Below are 24,575 nucleotides of genomic sequence, written 5' to 3' on the forward strand. Positions count from 1 at the left end.
GTTTTAATGTGTATACTTTATATTATTTACTATATATTTCCATTGGATTAGGGTAATAACTTCATTTTAACCCTTGTTTTCTACGGTTTTAGTAAATGGCGCTTGGCCCACTATGATTCTAAACCCTTCAAATACAATCTTTAGTAAAAAAAAATAAATCCTTCAAAATATTTTACATAATTGATGTTAGATGTTGAAAATCTCGCAGGAAGGATGTTTCTATTGAAAATTTCCAATACATATCTGCATAATTTTTAAACACATTTGCATAATTTTAAGTTACATCTCAACCGCATTCTTCATTTATATGACTACATTTTTCATTACAATAACAGTACATTTTTTATGCTCATAATTCAGGTCAGTTCGCTACTCACTTACATAACCATAACATGACCTACTTTTGAATAATTTCAAGTTAGAAATATGGTCGAGCATAAAAAGTCGTATGAAACTTCCTATAATGCTAATTAAGATGCTCGTATGAAAATTATGAAACTTGCTTGCGCTCTTTCATAAACAAACATACTTGCGTCTTAATTACTACCATTATAGGCTCGTTGCATAATGTACTATTATTTGCTTAATCCAATATACACAGTGAGCAGGTGGTAAGTATTAAAAAGGTCATAATCTCAGAATATTTTCATTACGGTGTTACAGCCACTTCGAGTTATTTCGAATGATAATTTATTTTTCTGAACACAGCACGAAATTAATCTGATATGGAGATCCCAATGGACACAACAGACATCACGGCGATGATCTCACCCCACAGGTTTGAAGCATAACATAGGTTACAATAGCTGCAGAGGAAATCTCTTAAGTCTCCTGGGATATCAGACTTAACCCCAGTGGAATTTAACCGTTTGGGGTTATGTACAAATCTCCTGTATCAGGTCAAGATCAAATAATTACCTTACACATCTGAAAGCCCGAACAAGAGACTCGGTTGTCATGACAACCCACAACATGCGTCATGTCACGCAGACAGAGGTCGACATTCGTGTGCATGGATGCCGTGCCACTAGGAAACTCTATTCAGAAAAATATTCATGCGTTTTACCAAGTTATAGTAAAAATCTTAAGTTAAGTATAAAATGTAAATATATAATATGTAATGTATAGGCTATATTGTATTGTGTTGTATTTGATACTTATTTATAATAAATTAAGTACATAAAACATACAGGGTGATTCACGAGGATTTACCGTCCCTTACGGAGTTTATTTCCGAAGACATTCTGAGCAAAAAATGTCATATAAACATTTGCCCTAATCTCAATGTTTCCAGAATTACACTAATTTCCAATTGTTTGTAAAATACCATTATTCTTGACTTTTACGGGTAAAAGAATATTACAGATAAAGAATGAACTATTCAGGAGTATCATTTATTTAATTTTCTAGTACATTGAAGCTAAAAATGTGTCGTGAATTCCATAGTTGCTTCGTACAGAATTTTTCTTTTCGACTTTTTACTACAATATTACATTTCCTTACTTATTTATCACAACAATTGATACAAATCGTGCTACTCTTGTAAATCCTTCAAGACTGTACATTAGGATGCATAATTAAACTGTAAAGAATAAAGTTCCTAAAGTCATATGATTTGTAACAATTTTTTTGATAAGTGCGTAAGAATGATGACATTTTTAGTTAAAAATTGAAAAACAAAATCTGTACAAAGCAATTGATAACACATTTTTAACTTCAGAACACTAGCCAATTAAAGAAATGATACTTCTGAATATTTCATTTTCTATAATTGTAATATTCTTTTATTCTTAAAATAAAAAAATGGTATTTTACAAACAACTTAAAATTAGTGTAATTCTGAAAATATTGAGGTTAGGACAAGTGTTTATACGACATTTTTTGCTCAGAATGTCTTCGGAGATAAGCTCCGTAAGTGACAGTAAATCCTCGTTAATCACCCTGTATAAAAAATCAGGAACATCCATAAACGACTGGTTGGCAAGTTGGTATAGCGCTGGCCTTCTATGCCCGAGGTTGCGGGTTCGATCCCGGGCCAGGTCGATGGCATTTAAGTGTGCTTAAATGCGACAGGCTCATGTCAGTAGATTTACTGGCATGTAAAAGAACTCCTGCGGGACAAAATTCCGGCACATTCGGCGACGCTGATATAACCTCTGCAGTTGCGAGCGTCGTTAAATAAAACATAACATCCATAAACGAAGCTCATGTTTGGGCGTACTTCCATCTAATACAAAAAATGCGATAACTATATGTATACATATGTAATTAATTAATCAACCAATAATTAAATACGATTATTTTTGACACTGTATTTGCGAGAACCCTCATTTTTACCACATGATCAATGCAGAACCAGCAGTCAATCAGGAACAAGGAGGGACGTTACTTGGGACTGTTTGGATAATCATTAACATTTTTCCGAAAAAGAAATAGAAAGAAAGTGAGTGCGGTTGGAAAATTTATTTATTACCAATGAACAACGAAATATTTCGATAGAACTTTCCTAAACTTAATATTCGGAATAATTAAGAGTTTTAATTCCGTAAGTGCGAGAGTTAGAGTTGTTTAACCAACAAATAATGTTCAGATTTTAACACTTGTATTATCTTTATTTCGTGCATTTGGTTTCAATAAACGATTTCCAGATGGATGTTAGGTAACCTTTCTGTTAGATCTCGCTATGACAGTTGGAACCTTTGCGAAAATTGGGAATTGTATTGTATTTATTAACATTCCATGGTATTCATACATTGCTTTACAGTTAGAATATGGAACAAGTCAAAAAACTTAATCCTATTAGGCCTATAAAGTCTTAATTTATATTCACAGTCTAGATGAAATATATACAGACGAGATTTACAATATAGTCTACTACTACAACACAAAGTTTTAGTATTAATTTCACGAAGCGTTATTGAATGTCATGAATTCACCTACAGAATAGAAGGCGTCAGAAATTAGGTACTCCTTTAATTTGGCCCTAAATAATCTTATGTTTTGAGTTTAATTTTTTATATTGATAGAGAGGCTATTAAAAATTTTTACTGCCATATAACGCACTCCTTTTTGATAGCACGATAGACTTGCCGATGGAGTATGAAAGTCATTTTTGACGTGTATTTATGCTATGAACTGTTGAATTATTTACAAAGTTTTCACGATTACATACGAGGAAGATTATTAACGAAAAGATATGCCATGGGCATTATTTGTAGTGTGTAGTGTGCATCAAGAAGACCGTGCTAGAACCAAGCTTTTCTGAACGTGTTTCATCTGTTTCACAAAGAGAAAACTAGTGCATTATTAATACCTATTTGACAATTATTACTTGTTATTGTAAATTAATCGCGAAACTCGCGGATTGAAAATGGAGGATCCAATTTTATTAATCCTTTCCGCTCGAATGATCCATTTGAAATCACTAACATTTCTGTAATCTCTGACTCCTATGATTTTCCTGATGATTCCATTTGGTATCCTCAGAAGTAGTTTCGTTCTTTACCGATAGGGTTCAGCACCAGCTACTTCCTTGGCCAGCTGTTATTAGGAAGAGGATTACTTTGTTTTTTGTTTCTCCATGATGTCTCTATGACCTTGTACACCCATAAATTCAGGTCAGAAATCTTTGTAAGTGAAATTAGTAATCAAATATTGTACTTTGTAGATGATTCTACTCACGGTAGCTTCATAGACTATATTCCAACATTATCCCTCATTAGTGTTTATTCTAAACTCTTGCGAATTTTGTTTACTAATTTGCTGACAACTGTTTTGGAGAGCCTTTAGCTCTCTAATAAATTGTCATTACGCATATTTTCGAGATCACTTATTCTTAAACCTTTCTCATGACGACGCACATTTAAAAAGTCTAAATACAGTAATTCTTCACCTGACATAATTGAGGTTTTAACCATTCTTTTTTTTCAGATTTTAACAAAGAAAATTCTGATGTTATCTTAACAAATAGTTTACAATTTAGTGAACTTAACAATTGTTGATGAAATAGTAATGTTGATGAAACGAGCGTAGTTGTTTCTTCATCTATATTAAATAATTATAATTCTAACAAAGAAATGACGCTGACTAATTTATTTGATCTACGGCCGGTTCCTTCAAGTATTTTTAGAACATTTAATGATTGTTTAATTCTAAAGGGTTTGTTAAATGTATTTTTTATTCATGTCTTAAACACTAGATTACTTTAACAAATTGTTAACTATATGTTAACTTCAAATGTATAATTTCAGGCACTTAATTCATTTGACAAATAGTTAAATACGGCAGATGACATCACAGCTGTTCAAACAGAATGTGTATAAGTGATATTTCATGTGTGTCTGAAGTGAATGTTTAGTTTATGACTGGTAATATAACATTCAAAAGAGACTTTGGAATTTTTATTACATAAATATTAATGCTTCATTTTGTTTCACGTTTCTATTAATTATACATTTCATAAAACTGCTTCAATTGATTTAATGTGTGTTTGGTAACATTTGAAATATTATTAAATTCATTAAATAGACTTTTGCATATCTGTTCTTTCTGTCAGATATGTACACCATCAATCCTCTTTTCTTCTATTACATATTTATTTTCAGCTATTAAATTAACTATTTTTTTCACATTCTGAAAAATTTTATTGCTTCCTCAGTTCTTATTTTTTGTATTTTATATCCATAATGGCAAAGAAAGAACAATAACCAAACTTTATTAGTAGTATTATTATTATTATTATTATTTACTTACTTACTTATGGCTTTTAAGGTATCCGAAGGTTCATTACCGCCCTCACGTAAGCCCGCCATCTGTCCCTATCCTGAGCAAGATTAATCCAATCCCTACCATCATATCCCATCTCCCTCAAAAACATTTAATATTATCCTCCCATCTACGTCTCTGCCTCCCTATAGGTCTTATTCCCTCCGGACTCCCAACTAACACTCTATATGCATTTCTGGATTCGCCCATACGTGCTACATGCCCTGCCCATCTCAAACGTCTGGATTTAATGTTCCTAATTATGTCAGGTGAAGAATACAATGCGTTCAGTTCTGCATTGTGTAACTTTCTCCATTTTCCTGTAACTCCATCCCGCTTAGCCCCAAATATTTTCCTAAGAACCTTATTCTCAAACATCCTTAATCTCTGTTCCTCTCTCAAAGTTAGAGTCCAAGTTTTACAACCATACAGAACAACCGGTAATATAACTGTTTTATAAATTCTAACTTTCAGATTTTTTCACAGCAGACTAGATGGTAAAAGCTTCTCAACAGTATTATTATTATTATTATTATTATTATTATTATTATTATTATTATTTACCTATAATTTTCATTTGTGAACCTTTTGTTTACGGATCATGACCCACTATAACAAGTTGTGATTTTATGCATGTTTCATGACCTACGGTCTTACTAATAAACCGTGTATAGTTTTTATACGAGACTTATGCAGAGTGAGACAGAAAACGTTACTAATAAATCATGCATAAGCGATGGATGTATAAACAGTCTGTAACTATACAATGGGAATTCCTTTGCAGTAGTTATATACACGAACCCCTTGTTTAAGCGTTGTATATAAATAAAAAATGGCCGCCCCTCTAACAGCTGTTCGTATCGACTGTCATTTTATGATGATGGTTGCCTTGTAACCACAGAAGAACAAACCAAAGAGCACAGAATAATTAGAATATTATTGCTGTAGCTTGTACTCTTTGACTAAAATATAGTGTGGTAATCGATCAGAGCCAGTTGTACTATCGATACTTAACATGACACACTAGAGCGCTCTACCGGATGCAATAGAGAACCTCAGATATTCTATTACCTTTCGTAATGAAGTAATGACGAAACTACGACGTAGCTGTGTAACAGTTATACTGTTATACATGACATATGTCGTGATTATTAGTAAGGAATTTACACACGACTTATGAACGAGCTACTCATTGTATAAGTATAAGACAGTTAAACGTCTGTATATAGATTTTTATTAGTAAGACCGTTAATCTATAATTCAGAATGTAAACAATAAATTCAGGCAATCAGGAATTGCCTTACATTTTCAAAATCATTGCCAACTGCTGTTGAATAGTTAACATAGTGCTAATAAGTATTATAAATAAATGTTGGTTGATTTAAACAAAATTATATTAAAGATATGGTAAATACGTTCATAAATAGTTAAGAAATAAACATGCTGATATAATTTAACATTTTTTAAGCCACGTTAAACATTACTCGGAGAAACTGGCTACTAGAATATCATTTAACCAATGCTGGAGTAAACAAGTAACCTTTTTCCTTTCATTTGCACGTTTTATGCAGCTTATACATGTGCGGGCACAAAACCAGCAGGAGAAGTGCAACCTGAAAGCATGATACATCATCCTTAAGCCTTTACGTCTGGTTGACCTTATCTTTCACTTTAACGCACAGCTAAACAGTATTGGAGGGGGTGTGACCTCGTGTTACGTCGGTTCCCGTAGGGAAATGACCTATAAAGTTCTCTATTGAACTTATTCCGTATGCAAGACATCGCGCCGGGCAGCGTCACACATCCGTCGGCCTTGTCCACAGCGTACTGCTTGCTATATTTTTAATGTTGTTGCTAACTCTGGGAAACTTGCAGCTAGAGTTCTCACATCTCACTACGTCGGGGTTTTCCTATTTTTAGCCACGCCGTGTAATTTATGGACGCATGTTAGCTCAGATGGTAGAGCGATTGGTTACGGATTTCATGGTTTGAGTTGAATTATGTTACAAAAAAAATCACGCTATTCTTCTTACATTTCTGACAAGCATCTACTATATTTAGCTACTGTAGAGAAGTAAGCACAGATACTGTTTCCTACGAAATATCGGTTTGGAGCAAAATTTTAATTTGAATGTGTCGACTACAAATTAATCTAATTTTCATGGAGCGTCCTCAGGTTGCGGATCGAGGAGACGGCCTACAGATATGGAGGGTAGCTGTGAATATATTGAATAAGCAGTCGCGGACAGCCGATGAGGGATGGTCCTCCAGCTTGGGGGTTCGGCGAAGGGCTAACAACCCATCACCGTAAAAAACAGCTTGTTACGAAACCTTGAAATAAGCCTCGGAATGGGACTGATTCTCTGGCACGAACCTTTGGGGAGGCCGAGACGTAGATGGGAGGATAGCATTAAAATGGATTTCAGGGAGGTGGGATATGATGATAGAGACTGGATTGGTCTTGCTCAGGATAGGGACCTATGGCGGGCTTTTGTGAGGGCGGCAATGAACCTCCGGGTTCCTTAAAAGCCAGTAAGTAAGTAAGTAAGTAAGTAAGTAATTAAGTAAAGGCCATTAGATTATATTGATCTTGAGCCTACTTTCAGCGAAGTTCATTATCCCGTGACGATACGAGTTTCTGGTTTTTGATGCGAAGAATAATTTTTTTTAGCTGGTTATGTAACGACGCTGTATCAACTACTAGGTTATTTAGCGTCGATGAGATTGGTGATAGCGAGATGGTATTTGGTGAGATGAGGTCGAGGATTACCCATAGATTACCTGGCATTCACCTTACGGTTAGGGAAAACCTCGGAAAAAACCAACTACAGCTTTGGCAGGTTGACGGGGAACGACCCACTGTTTTGAGATGTCAGGGTTGCAGTTATAAACCAGTTTTTCCATCACATATAACAATTTTTCTGCTAAATCTATCATCAATGGGACTAGCGATAAGGTGAAACAGGTATCCATTCTGCGTTAGGTGTCAATTGATGAGGTACAGATCTACAAATTCTGTATGAGTACCTAAGGATGGCAGCATACTGCATCGGACATTCTGTCTCGGACAGGACGTTTTATCTCAGATCGTCCGATGCGACTATGATTATACGCATTCTTATGAGGCTGCAGCATACTGTATTGAATATTCGTCCGACGCAGTCACATCGAACGGTCCGAGACAAAGTCGTCCTGTCCGAGACAGAATGTTCGGTGCAATATGCTGCCGATCTAAGGGTCTTAATGTGATGGTGTATTGTATATTTTGACACACCAAGTTCATCTGACAACCTATGAATATGTTTCTGTGGATTTTATTGCAAAAAACTGCATGTATTTTCAATATTGTATATTATGTCCTCCAGGACGTTGTAAATTTTTACTACCTTATCTCCTTCTTCGTTATTCAAACGCTGTAACCATCGTTGTGCTACACGCTCACTAACGACATCTTCACCCTCGACTTAACATATTCTTCGAGCCGCGGCAGCAGCTTTATAGTCTTGTTTCTAGCAGTGCTTTAGAAGGACTCTAATTCCATATTTCAACACTTCCATGTTACATGTTTGTACTAAAAATTGACGACTGTCATGCTCAGAGTAGGCAATAATAACCATAACGTTCTGTAAATTGCATTGATCAACTAAAGAAAATCATTATGTCTTAGGAAACACCGAACTTATAAAACTGACATTACTTATGAAGTAACCTAATACATCTAGGTATGGAAACTGGACAAAGCCCAGCATATTACTTGAATTCCCGACACAAGTCATTATCAAAATATCTAAGGTCAAGAATTATTTCATTTGTTTTTCAGGTATTTATTCTATGGTTAAGCCTATTTTTGAAGAATGAGCAGAAACAACTGAAATACAAAATAAGTAAAAAGCATGGAACACTGCTCTTCGCTTTCCTATTTTTAATTTTATGAAGAAATTCTGTATACGAAAGTTACGTAGGATGAAAAAAGGAATATTTTTAACACATTTTCAAAAACTATGTTTTCATTCATTAAGAGTGTGCCAAGAAGTCTATCTTTTTAATAACATTTTGTAGTTTTCTTTTCTCTTTTGCATTCTTCAGGTATCAAAACATACAAAATCATACTCATTTTCCATTAATAAATGATTATTTTGTAAAAACTGGTTCCACTCATATAAATTGAGGGAAAGAAGACAGAGGACGGACACTGGAAAGTTTTCTTTTCTCAATCGTACTATCAGGGACTGGAATGCTTTACCTGCAGACTTACTAAAGGCTTTACCAACAACCAAAAATGTATTTAAAAATAGGCTTAAGGACTTTACTAATAGACGGTAATTATACACAGTATTTAAAGGGTGTAAATGATATTTTGTTATTGAAGTGTTGTACCAGTGAAGAATTATATTGTGTCAGTGAAGTGTGTCGTGTAAGTGAAACGTGTTCCTGTCAGTGAAGTTTATAGTTTATAGTGGCAGTGCAAATTATTTAAACAGTGAAATGTTTTTGAAGTGTTAGTGAAATCAGGATAGAATCGGTGAAATGTGTCGTAGTTCCAGTGCAGTGAGTGAGTTGACAGCGAAATGAGTGTAATGTTGAAAGGTACTTGTGCAGATATGAACATATCTGGGTTTTAGTTCGAACTTAGGTTTAAGGTACAAATTACATTTATTTCAAATGTTATTTTAAGTGATCGTGCTTCATTTAATTTAGGATATTCCCTGTTATTATTATTATTATTATTATTATTATTATTATTATTATTATTATTATTATAAATTATTGTTAGTATTAATTATTAGTGTTATTATTAATTGTATTTTTAATTAATAAGTTTATTATTGTCATTATTGAGTGTAATTAGTTACCACTGCCACCGGGTATATACCCATTGCAGTGTGAATAAATAAATACATACATACATACATACATACATACATACATACATACATACATACATACATACATACATACATACATACATACAAATTTACGATCCATATATATACACTATCTACCAAAAAGTAATTGGGCACTGTTTTTGCCCCTTTAGAACCTCGTGGTACCACCTCTTGTTGCTATAACAGCAGCCACCCTGTCAGGCATGCTCTCCACTAGTTTGGGTAGGATATCCACTGAAATATGTCGTCATTCTTCTTGCAACATGGCACTCAGTTGGACAATGGATGTTGGCCCCATGTTTCGGCGGCTACTATGCAGTAGTATGCAGACAATAATGCTCACCTGTTGGAGTGGCCTGCACAGAGTCCTGATCTCAATCCCATTGAGCACCTTTGGGACGAATTGGACAGGCGACTGAGGTCTCGAGAGATGCGGCCCGAGTGGATATCCTACAAATACTACTGGAGAGCATGCCTCACAGGGTGGCTGCTTGTATAGCAACAAGGTTGGTACCACGAGGTTCTAAAGTGGCAAAAACCGTGCCCAAATACCTTTTGGTAGATAGTGTATATATGCATAACAAAGAGAAATATTCCTTTGCTTAAATGTATGCCTATGCAAAATAAAGGATCTTTGAGTAATTCATAGTCAACGAAAAACTAATGCATAACGATAGGCCTAGTAGTACTTCATTTCCTAGAGAACGAAGAGAAATTCAGGAGTTTTTTTTTTTTCAAAATACTTGCCATGACAGTTTAGTTCCTAGGACGCAATATACGCACTGTTAAAGAATTAAAAAATATGTGATATCATGGTACTGTACTATGCATGCATACAGCATTTGATTACTACACTGAATCTACTCACATGTCTGGCAAGAACTGTGCTGAAGTACGTTGCTAGGATGAATATAAGCAGCGCCAAGTACCTGGAAATACAAAATAACTTGGTAAGAATATAGAAAGTAAAAACATGTAGGTGAAAAGAAGCTCATGCTTGTATATCTAAGTAAATCCGTGGCGTTACAGCCCTTTGAAGGGCCAAGATCGACCAGCCGGCTGCTGGCCTCACGTCCACATGCCGAAGCAGAGGTGGACGATCATCCAACCAGAATGGAGGTATCCCCCCCAGGCGTTATAGCTGGTTTGCGAAACCGGATTTTCGCTACGTATCGTAGCTCCCCAAGTGCATCACGATTCTGGGTGGGCACCGGTCCCATACACTGGCCGAAATTTCATGAGAAAATTTCTGCCCTCACGAGGACTCGAACCAACGCGCATCCGTAACGCGAGTCCTAAGCAGGATGCTTGTATATCTGAACAGATAAATTTAATATGTTCCTCAGCATTCTGATATACACAATAACTATCAAGTGCTTCCCAGAATCGACCTTGTGTAACTCATTCTGATTTGATTTCCTTGAGGGCAATTGATGTGGGATAAAGTTATCATGTCTGACTGTGAAACGAGCGGACCCGGGTTCAAATCCTAGTTGAGACAAAAGTTCACTGCCAATTGTAGTCAAATTGCTGATCGTTCCAACCAGTATGGGGGTATGGTGTGGTTAGCACAGTGATCCCCAGCCTTTACAGTTGGTTTTTGTAACGGATTTTGCTACCTATTGTAGCTCCCTAATTTCATCACGATGCTGGGTGGGCGAGCACTGATTCAATCGGCCTATATCAGTAGAAAATTCATTCCCCATGAGGACTCGAACCAGCGCCCATTCTGCAACGAGAGTCGAGGTATATTCCTTTACAATTAGTAGACAGCGAGGGACACTTATCTATAGGAGACACGAAATGTCTGTAATAGATAGCCAGATGCCGAATTTACGTTATTTAAAAACTGACATCCTTGGCCGACGAACCAAATCATGAACAGTAATGGTCCAACTTTTTATGTATGTATAGATCTCAACATATACTGTATATACCATGGTCAAATTATTTACAGGCCTAATATCTTCCATTTCTGTTCATAAGCTGCACAAAGCGAGACTAATATTGGCGAACCGTGAAATTTACCGTCCTCAGTCAACTATTACAACAATAATTGAATCGGTCATTGCAGAAAGGGGATAAGTCATGAAAAACGCGAAAATGAGTTAAGAGTGCCATTGCTTTCTCCAGACCTAGACACACATTTCCATACAGAAATGGGACAAATTTGCTCATTCTCAATGCAAAGCAGAGTACCATAAGCAGTGCAGTCATTGCAGAAAGGGGACAAGTCAGCGACTTACCTTCTTTCTGCACTGACTGACGACGTGACGCAACTGAGTGCCGCGGATCTAATAAGTTACGCGCCCATCAGCTGATAAGGAAAATGACAGATAAGCAAGAAGTAGTAAGTGACCCAGGGGAAGAAAACTGTGTTATTAGTGGTAAACGTAAACGCAAAGAAATTAACTACCGCAGAAATGTAAATAAGAAAAATAAACTGAAGGCATTGGAACGTCAATTCCATTGGGAACTCTGTAGCAGCCCGTACGACAGGAGAACATTGTGGGCAAGAAACTACTCTTTGTTTGTTTAGACGCAACTTTGGGTCATCAATTTTCAACATTCACAATTTCAAAGACCATACGGCGCACTTCTATTCCTATCATGAAGGTATAGGCCACAAATCTTAAAATGAAGTGTGGTCCTTCTGAACTATATTGAAAATAATGTCCCTTCTTCAGTCAAGGAATTGTATCTTTTCTCTGATAACTGTGGAGGGCAAAATAAATATCATACCTTAATTCGATTGTTGTTTGCACTGACCCAAATAGGGAGATTTAACAAAATCATTCATTATTTTCCACAACGAGGCCAATAATTTCTTCCCTGTGACCGCAACTTTGGTGTAGTGAAGCGCAAACTAAGTAAGACAGACAGGGTATATGTACCAGACCAATATAATACCTTGATCCACCAGGCAAACACAAACAACAGATTTTCTGTATAATCAGTTACTACTATGATATTTTGAATTTTAAATACTGGTGGCCAGAGTATTACAAGAAAACCACCTGCTCATTAGACACACTGAGGAAAAAAGGGAAAGATAATATGTTTTCTTCAGCACAATTCAGTGAATTTGTTTACTCTAAAGATTATTCAGAATGTGTGACTGCCAGTTTGTTCATTGGTAGTGAAATGAGGAAACACAGATTCTGTATGAAAAAACCAGGTTCTGGACGCATAGTAATGGCTACACAAAAGAACACATTGGGAAAATTCCCATTAAAACGAAAAAAAAAAAAATCTTGGAGACGTATCGAAAGTGAGGCAAAACATTCCATTGGAACACACTTTCTTTTACGAAGAGATCCTGAACCTTGTGACAAGGAATCTACAAATGACGTGGTTTCCAACGTCTGACAATACACTCTATAACAAATTGAAATAAATGATTTTGTGTAGTACTTTAGTATATTTTTATTGTGCTCTCCTATATGCAGTTTTTAAGTATTAGTTTGAAAGTAGAATTTTGATTTAAAACTGTGATATAAAATCACATATTGGTACATTTCTGTAGTAGGAATAATGATTAAAATGCAAAAATAATTATGTAAGTGGTGACAGTAATGTAGTAATTACACACAAAAACATCGTTATCATTGTAATTATTAACATTTAGTTTGTTTTCAAATATTACATTAGCCCAAAATTGTAAATTGTATATATTTTTCTTTTATATTTAACAATTCCTTGCAGAAAGGGGATAAGTCATGGTTCGATTAAACAACTTTAAACAAAAGTGTCTGAGATGTCACATGTGTAACATGATGTATTATACTTCACTATTCATAAACAAAGTAAGAAAAAATATTTATAATGATTACTCCAGTATTGGAAGAATAAAACAGTTTTTATTGATTATCTCAAAAGTAAGATTTTATGACTTAGCCCCTTTCTGCAATGACCGATTCAATTCTAGCTTGCCATTAACGTCACTTACTCGAACAATGTGAGACTCAACAGCATGCACTATAGGACATTTAGCGGTCTGTCAAGAACAGACCAAGAAATGGTTTTAAACTGTCGTATCCAATCGGCTCTAAGGCGTGAAGAAGAAGGCTTCATAAAAACAATATGATAGGTACCATCAAGCTGTTACATTATTACCAGATGGTGATGAAAACCGTATCAAACAATACTACAGGATTGAAGTTTTTATAGCGACTAGTACATTACAAAATGAAAAAAAAAAAAAAAGAAGAACGAATCAGATCTTTTCAGATCGCAGACTTAACAGACTAGATTTGAGATTTATTTCAGTGTCTTTCATTGTCTCAATAAAAAAAGTCTTATTCTATTGTTTGCATCATATGAAATCAAAGTACTCAATAATTGTAATTAAAATCAACGGCGTGAGACTAATTAAAATCTTGATGTACTGAAAAACATAATTAACTGTTTTACTTAACTCGAGTGTGCATAAAAAACCAAATTGTAAGTTCAGTTGCAGTTTTTAGTACTGTCGCGCGTTGCAGGTCACTACCTAATTAAACATTTTGAAAATTATCTATATATATAATTTGAACTGGTAATGGAAATTACGGGACAACGGCTGAACGGATTTCAATAAATGACCCCTCGCTTTAAAGCTTGGAACCCAAAGTTTTCAGAAAAATAGTAATTTTCAGTAAAATGTTAATTTTCCTACATAATTTTCATATTTTCCAAAATCCATTCTTCGTCAACTTTGAGAACTAATTGCATTTCAAAATAAAACAAAACACACAATACAATAAACAATAGGCTATTACACAAAGGCCATGACCTGCAGGATTGCTGACATATTTAGAGTTCAAATTAAATTGGTTATTAAAAACTTCAAGACTTACTAAAATAATTTACAGGTCTGATTCTGCGGTGTGTAATTTTCTGAGTACAGCTGTGTATTGGATATTAAAAACTACAGAACTTGAGGTGATCTGATGATATTACTGCCATTAGAAATTAATTATTATTATAGTTAATGCCGTAACGTTAATATATAAAATACAAAACTTGCGTAAGATAATAATGTTATTATTAAAAACAAATATTTTATAGTTATTAATCAAGTGGTTGGGTCTTTTTCATATATTTAATGGCGGGGTGGTGTAGATTCAGTATTGGCTCGAGAGAGCGCAAAAATTACAGTTCCTAAGGAAAGACGGTATTACTTACTGATAAAGTAAGAGGCCTAGAAAATTTTGTAGTATCCCGATCATTTCAGCAAAATCTCTTAGGAGGATAAAATGATTTTACCATCTACATTTCAAGCTCTACATGCAGCAGCTACACCAAGATGGTATGTCTATTGTTCGAAAGCATAGCAAACCTGACTTGCTGTAACGTTCACCTACAATCCACAATGACCTGAAATAGCTATTGCTTTACTCCCACATGAAAAACCCACTGATCGTCCTGACATTTTTACTTGCGTCTTCGCGTTGAAATTCAAAAACTGAAGGTGGATAGGTTCAAGAAATAGTATTTGACATAAAAAAATAACATTGAAAGGTAGTATGTTTCATTTTTATGGAAGCAAATAACTTTCAAAATGTCTGATATTTTTCATTGAAAATGAATCGAAAAATGTTTATTTGAACGTCTAACGAACTTAGTTTGCAGCGTTTGCTGCACAAGCCACTAGTATTATTTTAATTTATTTAACTACAATCCAATAACATCTAAGCTTACAGATTTCTCACCATCATATTCAAATTATTATGATATTCCGAAGTAGGCCTATATATGATATTTCCGTGCAGGAATTCTGCGTTATCATATGATGAAGGATAGATAGAACAAAGAGAAATTCTCTCTGCCACTGGGACTCGAACCCGGGTTTTCAGCTCTACGTGCTGACGCTTTATCCACTGAGCCACACCGGATTCCAGTTCCGATGCCGGATCCAATGCCAGATATCAAGTGACGCAACACGTTTTGCCTTCATTCATTTTTCATTGATTCAATTCCTGTAACTTCCATTGGAGCAAAGAGAGGAAGAGAACACTTTCATTAGATTCGGTTTTTGGCCAGATGTTTCATTTCTCACCAGGTTTTTCCCCACGAACTCTTTCTCTATGGCAGTTCTTCGCCATGAGTTTTTTGGTCGCTCTGTTACCCTTCTACCTTTTGGGTTCCAGTCTAGAGCCTCTCTCTCCACAGTTCCTTTACGTTTTCAAAGAGTGTGTCCAATTCATTTCCATTTGAGAGCTTGAATCTGTTTCCCAATATGTTATTTAGGGGTTAATGTCCACCATTTTCCATTTTATATGGTTTCTGGCCAAAGAATATGTTTTGAACCATAAAATTGAAACATTCTCTTTTGCTTATTGTAGCATTTCTTTTATACAGTAGAACCCCGATTATCCGTCACCCTATTAACCGATTGTTGGATTATCCGTCTGTCATTCTCTCCTTTGTCCTTACACATTATGATCTACTGTTCGAGTGACCTGTTTAATTTCTCTGCAAAACGTTTTTCAGAAGTGCCAAAAGAATACATATTGTGCTAAGTATCGAAAAGAGGAACTGTAGTTCATCTCACATCGGAATACGAAGTTGGAGTTACAACTGTGCGAGATTAAAAAAAAACAAGGATAAAGTGTATAAATTACTTAAAACTATAACATGAGACCTTTACTTTTCCTATCTTTCCATAGAAATCCACCATAGAAAGTTTCCATGACTCTTAGAAACCCGTCATTGACATTCATTCATTGTGTTCTGTCACTGAACCCTGCATTCTCCAGTCTTTCCTATTTTCTGCCTTCCTCTTAGTCTCAGCATATGATCCATGTATCTTAATGCCGTCTATTATTTGATAGGCTATCTTCTGCCCCGAAATCTTCTCTCGTTCACCATTCTTTCCAGTGAATCCTTCTGTAGGAAGTTTCTTCTCAGTCAGTGACCCAGCCAACGTTTTTTTCTCTTCCTGATCAGTTTCAGCATTATTCTTTCTTCACCCACTCTTTCCAACAGAGTTATTATACTTAAAACTTCTGATCCACCGCCTAATGTGTTAAAACACATGCCCACGGAGAAAATTACGAAACTGCATTATGCAACACTTAATTTTTTTAAGTCTTCTATGGTACGGATTATCCGATTTTTTCGATAACCGTTCAACCCACCCCCTTCATTATCACGGATAATAGAAGTTCTACTGTAATTTAAAAATAAATTAATAACTCTGTGATTCTACATAAGGTTCTGATAACATTTTCTGTGGTATAGTACTGCCAGAAATCTCTAACAATTAATGAAAACAAGGATTTCGGGTTTCCGTGTGAAATAAGACGAGTGCTCGTAAGAATATTTCGTAAGAAAAGCTGTTGGAATGAAGTGCAAAATATTACTTCTAGTTGACGCGTTTTTGTCTTATTGCTGGGGGGACATTGACCAACATGCACAGCAAGACAGAATATCGTGGAGCAAGGTCACAAGTTCGCACGTGTCAACATGTACTTAACTTAATATACAGCGTGTCCGTAAAGCCACAATGGGGTTTTAAATGATTTACAGGCTTCATAAAGTATGACCCGCGCTTTGAAATCAGTTTCATAGGTCAACCCAAACAAAAATACGGGTAGACTACCACATGAACATACTAGGTCCGAGAGTCAATATTTAAGGAGCAACAGCCGTTTGAATCCCAAGGATTTCGAAGTGGCTGAGCAGAATTAAAGGAAATCAAAAATAAACAGAAAAATATTAAGAAATGTATTATTAAACAGCAAAAAGCCTACCTCAGTTTGAAAGCAGATTTTCAAATATCCCTCCTTCCACTTCAACGCACTTGCCGCACGGATGTGAATCGGGCGCGTAGCATTTAGTAGTTCGGCAAGGCTAATGAGCGTAATAGAGTTTACAATATTGGGAAGTAATTGAAGGCCTCTATTTCCAAAGGGATTAAGCGTCAAAAACAAGTTTCTGAGGTATTGATAAAAGAGCTTTAACAAGAAAATGAAACGTTTCCTGACCCATGCTCGTATAAAATATTTTCATCCTCTACATGTCAGAATGTTTTCCTAAAATTTTAAGCTATCTTTTTGTTGCACTCTATATACATAGGAAAATATTTTTAAAATAGGCCAATATGGGTTTCGAAACGTGCAAACGTTTTTGGTGAACAAAACTAACTGCCGCTCTCGCTCGCTGTGTTCGTTGCATGTATCTTTCGAGTCTCGACTCGTCATTCTCGCGCGCTTCGAGTCTCGTTCATCATTCTTGAAATAGAATTTGGTCGGCGTGGAAAGACTTCGTAACTTTGAATAACATACATCATTGAAATAAATAACATTATAAATGTTAAAATGAGACAAAAAGACAAAACGGAACAGTATCTTAGTTATCAAAATGTTCTGGTTCTATTAGGCTATATGATATTACCTATGGTTATATAAATAGAAAAAAAATTCTCAAATAAATTTGCATTTCTAAGAAACATAAAACATAACGTTAATATAGTTTGTGCGAGATCGTGCGTATTTGCTTGGTTTCCGCACAAAACCAATTCGCGGAAAGTCTAAAATTCCACATTCAGTATTCCCAACCTAACACACAAAACAATTTCCCTCTTCTTACCGCTTAAGTGACATATTGATTTTACTCCTTTAGGCTTTTAACATATTATTTTAAGAGACGTTCAATATAGTAATAATTATAAATTGGAAACTTACCACTGCAATTTCACCTAAATTGCACTGTTAATTATTGTTTTTAAATATTTGCAAAAATTAAGTAAACTCTACAACTCCACTAAAGTTACTGCATTCGTGATGCAAGTAACATTAAGGAAGCCGTGAAAAAATCAGCAAGATTCCAGACTCATCACAGACTGGGGAAAAAAAAAAAAACAGACGTATATCACGGCCTGCTGGAGTATAGTAAACACAGAAAACATTTTAAAGCAACAATGTTGAAGATAGATATTTTTGTTTTGCAAATTTGCCGTCATTGAACAGAAACCAAGATGGAGATTTCATTGCAACTAATTAGAAATTCGTCTTTCAGGTATGTAATAAACGATCTTCTCACAAAATAATGTACGATACACGAGCGGTATGTTTTCTTTCAATTCTCGGAAATTAAAAAAGGTCAACTACGTTTCGCTTTTTCAAACTTTTCCTCGAACATGAAAACTTCAACATACCGCTCTTGTAACGCATATTACTATTACTTGAGATTGCACACTTGATCTCAAACATTTGAAAAGAAAATTCCTAGCCTTTTAATAAGGGCCTAGTAATTAAATAAAGACTGGGGAACGGATTATTATACACTGAAAGCAGAGATAATGTTTAAAATTGGCTACTTGATTGTTTATAGGCCTACATATATAACAGTTGCCAAAGTAGTCAAAAGTTCAGTCAGGTATAAACAACTGTTGCGATTTAAGGCTGCTTGACGTTCGGGACTTCGGGAGTGATCAATCTCGGAGTCTTGAAACACGCACAAGCAGTCTTTACGTTAACGACGCGACGTATAGAACATTGTCGTGCGGGTTTTCGGCTTTGCGGACGCCGTTAGTCTTGCTTTCTAGATCGTTGTTCATCTCTAGTGCATACGTTTTTGATGAAATTCGACAACGCCTGAAAAAAGATACAATATTCTTTTATGATATTTTTACGTAATTTTATGTAAAAGTTTCTAGAAGACAAGATAGCCATCACTTGTTAACTTATTGTTAAATTATGAATACAATAGAGTAAAATCAGGGGTCAGAGGTGAGGTGGTTTACCAGGACTCGCAATAGGTGGAGCACAACTTCTACAAGATGGACGATCAAAGTCTTCTCCCAGTCAAGAAAGGGAATTTCTCTCTCCATCGTTTCTCGAAGTCTACATACAGAGAATTCAACACCAGAGCAATTTTGGCATATACTTATTTCCTCATTGCGTGAAATATGGATTTAATTAATGAAATGAATTGCTGTCTAACAAAACTAGAACAATCTTTGAATTGTCGAAATGAGTAATACTGTTTAGGATTGAAGTTAATAGCGTACTATACAACAAATCATGTCTGTGAAGCTGTGCAGTCATGAATAGTTTAAAGAATATTCTTTATTTATATTAATATTTTAGGTTCTGAACAAAGTGAGCTATTCTGTTAATACTGTATTATTTACGTAATGTTAATATTATGCATGATTCCAAAATAGTAAACTCATCTGTTATTAAATAATTATGCAAACAGGAGTGTGTAACACGTTTATTTTTTCCCGGATTATTCTTCGTTTAAATGTTGACGTCTAGAGCTGCTGTGCATTCGGTTGCGTTACCATCCAAGTTCAACATCGGAATTACGATACGAACGTCCAATCTAATAGAAATGAAAAATTTTCTTGAAAACAATTATGGGTTTAATATTATGTGCCACATATGAGATACACTATTAGATTAAAAAAACAGTTGTTCACCCGATGATAGTAAGATGTACTGTATCACATTTCAGATTTGTTCCAATAGCGTCTTTTGACTCAGAACGAATATTTTCAGAACACAGATAGTTTTTTTTTCTGAACATAAAAGGAGCATTTCTTTTCATAAAATGAAAATGTTCACAGTTATTTGTTATAATGAGACTATAATCATAATTGAATACTTCGCATGTTATTTTTATATGTATGGGTAAATTATTTTAGTTTGGAAGTTACGAAGTTTAGAATTACAAATTATTAGTTTATTATTTTCTTGTTCTAAGGCTGTGGGCGACTGGAGAACATGTTTCGTTATCACTCGGTTGTACACGTTTGTCGTTCTGGTTCACTGGCATTGAGAGATGCGCTATTACTTTTCATTCAGTAGAGATATAGTCCAAGCTCACACAACTTAACAGTTTTGGTACCAACTTCCTAACTCTGCTTATAACTTATAAGACAACAGTCGTTCATGAATTGAATGAAACGGACAATGTATAGCCTATAGAGTTAAATTCTCTCTAGAGACGAAATGCAGCATGTCTAGAAATCTTTTCAAAAGTTGTGAATTTGCATTAGGGGACGGTCGGCAGTTCCAGCACTTATTATAAATTAACCTCAAAATTTATATCTGTAATGTATAACTCGCGAGATTTAATTACGGGAATCCGACGCTCTGAAACACCGATAAGCGAGCTGTTACTTGCCCATGTCACTTTTCGTAGGTTGTCGTACTAAGTGAAACCTGTTTCCAGGCGTACACCAGTTAGTAACAGACTTCGCATGGAGACTATTAAGCCTTGGTTTTTCTGAACCGACGCATGCGATGTGTGAGGCCCGCCTCGCACAAATCCGGACTACACGAGAGATAGTGAGTGTTTTCTATGGCTGCGAGGTGCGCAGACCTCTCATCTCGCAGTTATAGAAACCACTCACTATCTCTCGTGTAGTCCGGATTTGTGCGAGGCGGGCCTCGCACCTCGCATGTCGCATGCGTCGTTCAGAAAAACCAAGGCTTTAGCAATTAAAAGTGACACACAGTTATACGTTAGAGCAAAACAACTGGCACTTGTGCATTAGTAGGATACGCGATTATCTGCTTTCCAAAATTGTTCAGCGTTACAGATCTAACAGGCGGACGAACTGTGAAAGATCCAGAAGCAGATGGAGGGAAAGAAAACATTTGAGTTGCATGAGATTCGGCGCACCTCGCAGCCATAGAAACCTCTCACTATCTCTCGTGTAGTACGGATTTGTGCGAGACGGGCCTCGCACCTCGCACGTCGCATGCGTCGGTTCAGAAAAACCAAGGCTTTAGCAATTAAAAGTGACACACAGTTATACGTTAGAGCGAAACAACTGGCACTTGTGCATAGTGGGATACGCGATTATCTGCTTTCCAAAATTGTTCAGCGTTACAGATCTAACAGGTAGGCGATGAATTGTGAAAGATCCAGAAGCAGATGGAGGGAAAGAAAACATTTCAGTTGCATGAGACTCGGCGCACCTCGCAGCCATAGAAACCACTCACTATCTCTCGTGTAGTCCGGATTTGTGCGAGGCGGGCCTCGCACTTCGCACGTCTCATGCGTCGGTTCAGAAAAATCAAGGCTTTAGCAATTAAAAGTAACATACAGTTAGAGCAAAACAACTGGCACTTGTGCATTAGTAGGATACACGATTATCTGCTTTCCAAAATTGTTCAGCTTTACAGATCTAGCAGGTAGACGAAGAATTGTGAAAGATCCAGAAGCAGATGGAGGGAAAGAAAACATTTGAGTTGCATGAGACTCGGCGCACCTCGCAGCCATAGAAACCACTCACTATCTCTCGTGTAGTCCGGATTTGTGCGAGGCGGGTCTCGCACCTCGCACGTCTCATGCGTCGGTTCAGAAAAACCAAGTCTTTAGCAATTAAAAGTAACATACAGTTATACGTTAGAGCAAAACAACTGGCACTTGTGCATTAGTAGGGTACGCGATTATCTGCTTCCCAAAATTGTTCTGCGTTACAGATCTAACAGGCAGACTATGAATTGCGAAAGATCCAGAAGCAGATGGAGGGAAAGGAAACATGCATGGGACTCGAGTAAATGGTACTAAATCATGATGATGATGATGATGATGATGATTTATATATGACCGTTTAATAATACCAATTCTTCTTGCGAAAGCTTCAACCGTAAGAGAATTTGACAGACCAGACATTTCTCTTTAAAGTGATATATGCTTACAGAAAAATGCAAGTCATTCACGCGTTATAATGAAATGGCACTCATCACGGACAACCGTGACTCTGAGAGGAAAATAATTAATTTCACGGAGTGAAAGAGTTAAAATCCACTCGTGTTATAATATTACGAGAACTTTGGCGATAATTGATAATATTGCATTGTTCGCATAAGTTCAGATATTTTTTTATTTTTATTCGACGTAAGCGTAAGCCAGTAATAACTGACAAATTTAAGCATGTGGTGGTGATTATATTTCTTCAAGAAGCAGATAGACAATGGATGTTAAACGTAGTGGGCGGCTGAACGAGGATCAGTTAGTATGTGCTGCATTCTTACACGAGTTCACTTGCTCTCAGGTCGAAGGTTACAATCGTGCGTAATTTACAATATTACAACTTTCTCTTGTGTGCTTTACTTCTTTAAGAAACCAGATTCACACCTGAGAGGAATAAAATCAACTCCCACTCCTATAGGAATCCATGAGGAACATTTCTTTCGACGCACAAAGAAATAAACTCTGGAAATTATAGGCAGTATACGCACGCGGCGGTATGGAAAGAGAGACTTACTTGGATTCTCTGTTGAAAACAGCTTCTTGCTCTCAAGATGATATGTCTGTGTTATTTACTGTTCGTAAGCAGACGATGTAAAATATGATGGTTGAGAATGTCTTTCAACAGTTCATAACTCAGTCTTTCAATTAACAATTTAAAGCTAATATTAGTGCTAGAGGTTTGTGGTTTGTTTAAACAGTAAAAAGGTTTGTATATAATCACAAACTTGATAAGTATGTAATTATTGAGAGCAGTAGAAATTAAATATCTTCCTTCGATAATATAGAGGGCACCATGCCAGAAGAATGTATCAACAAAACCGTAACTTTACATTAGAGCTATTTAAATATACGCGTAGAAAAATAAATTTTTTCTTATCCTTATCGGCATAACAAGGTAGGCATTCTTTGATCCTTCCTTATGTCCATTGTAATTCTCAAACTTTTGTTTTCAACATAAATAATTTCTATTAACATATTTCAATAACCCTGCATTTACCTATTCTTGCAGAAATATTCGTTCTCGCACCGGGAATCAAACACAGGTCCTATCAACTTTGCGCGCTGAGCGCTCTTTCCACCTAAGCTACGCCGAGATCCGATTCACGGCGCCGAGTACAAGCTTCAACTTTTTCGGAGTAGCTAATTACAAATACTATAACTTCAAATTTTGTGTAAAAGAGTTCAATAAAATATTTACTTATTTACTTACTACTCATTTATTTATTTTCTTACTTACTTATTTACTTACATGCTTACTTTTTACTTATTTATTTACTTATTTATTCACTCACTTGGGTAGTCCTACTTACGCATTTACTTACGTATTTAGTTATTTATTTACTTATTTCTTTCTTTCTTATCTATTTATTTATTTAATTTCTTTATTTCTTTATTATTTCTTTATTATTTCTTTCTTTCTTTGTTAGGCCTATTTCTTTCTTTCTTTCTTTATTTATTATTTCTTTCTTTCTTTCTTTATTATTTCTTTCTTTCTTTCTTATAATTTATTTATTTATTTATACACACTTATTGTTGTAAATATTAGTCCTTTTACCTTATAATCCACTGACGTAACTTTTTGAATCACCCGGTATAATTTTATTATACTCCTGGCGTGATAATCACTTGAGAGGAACAGATCTGTAGTGATATGCCTGGCAGAGGCCAGCCGATCTGCATAGGCTGAATAAGGAAATTCCACGATAATTCATTCAAAATATGCCACAACCTATCTTTTATACCTTCCCTCATTGTCAATATCTGCAGCCGATGTTAAACATGTACTCTGAAGACATTATAAGACCAACATGATGATGGCAGTTCCACTCAGAATGTTCTCTTATTACCTTGGCACCTTCCTATAAATTCCAGGATAAGAAGAATTTGTAAGAGGCTGTGGCATCCTCTTTCCATACACTTTACACTTCATTATCATTTAAGAATCTAAATAACATACACAATTGATGGAAAGAGTATAGCCAGCCAAAAAACGTACCAGTCGTAGTTTATAATAACGTTCATTTCAGAAGGTATCAAATAGAAGGTTCAGTACTGCCCCAGGCGTGTGGGTTAAATTTAACAAGACTTGTTTAAAAATCCCTCCGAAATTATGTTCGTAACATCACATCTCTAAGCAATGTCCCAACATCTTCATTAAATCCACGTCTGTGATTAGTCACCTTCGGACTTGTTACTGCATACCAGCATGCGCTCTGCACGTAATAT

General features: G+C 35.7%; 1 protein-coding gene across 5 annotated transcripts in view; it reads right to left on the reverse strand.

Moving 5' to 3' along the window:
* Window positions 1–24,575, reverse strand: part of Ppn (proteoglycan-like sulfated glycoprotein papilin) — a 743,946-nt gene that overhangs the window by 264,904 nt on the left and 454,467 nt on the right. For all 5 annotated transcript variants that reach the window (XM_069817363.1, XM_069817362.1, XM_069817364.1 and 2 more), the window contains exon 2: window positions 10,519–10,579. In XM_069817363.1, the coding sequence (XP_069673464.1) occupies window positions 10,519–10,579 (61 nt within the window). The remainder of the gene's footprint in view (window positions 1–10,518; window positions 10,580–24,575) is intronic.

The sequence above is a fragment of the Periplaneta americana genome, chromosome 17 (assembly GCF_040183065.1).
Source record: "Periplaneta americana isolate PAMFEO1 chromosome 17, P.americana_PAMFEO1_priV1, whole genome shotgun sequence".
NCBI classification, from domain to species: Eukaryota; Metazoa; Arthropoda; class Insecta; order Blattodea; family Blattidae; genus Periplaneta; species Periplaneta americana.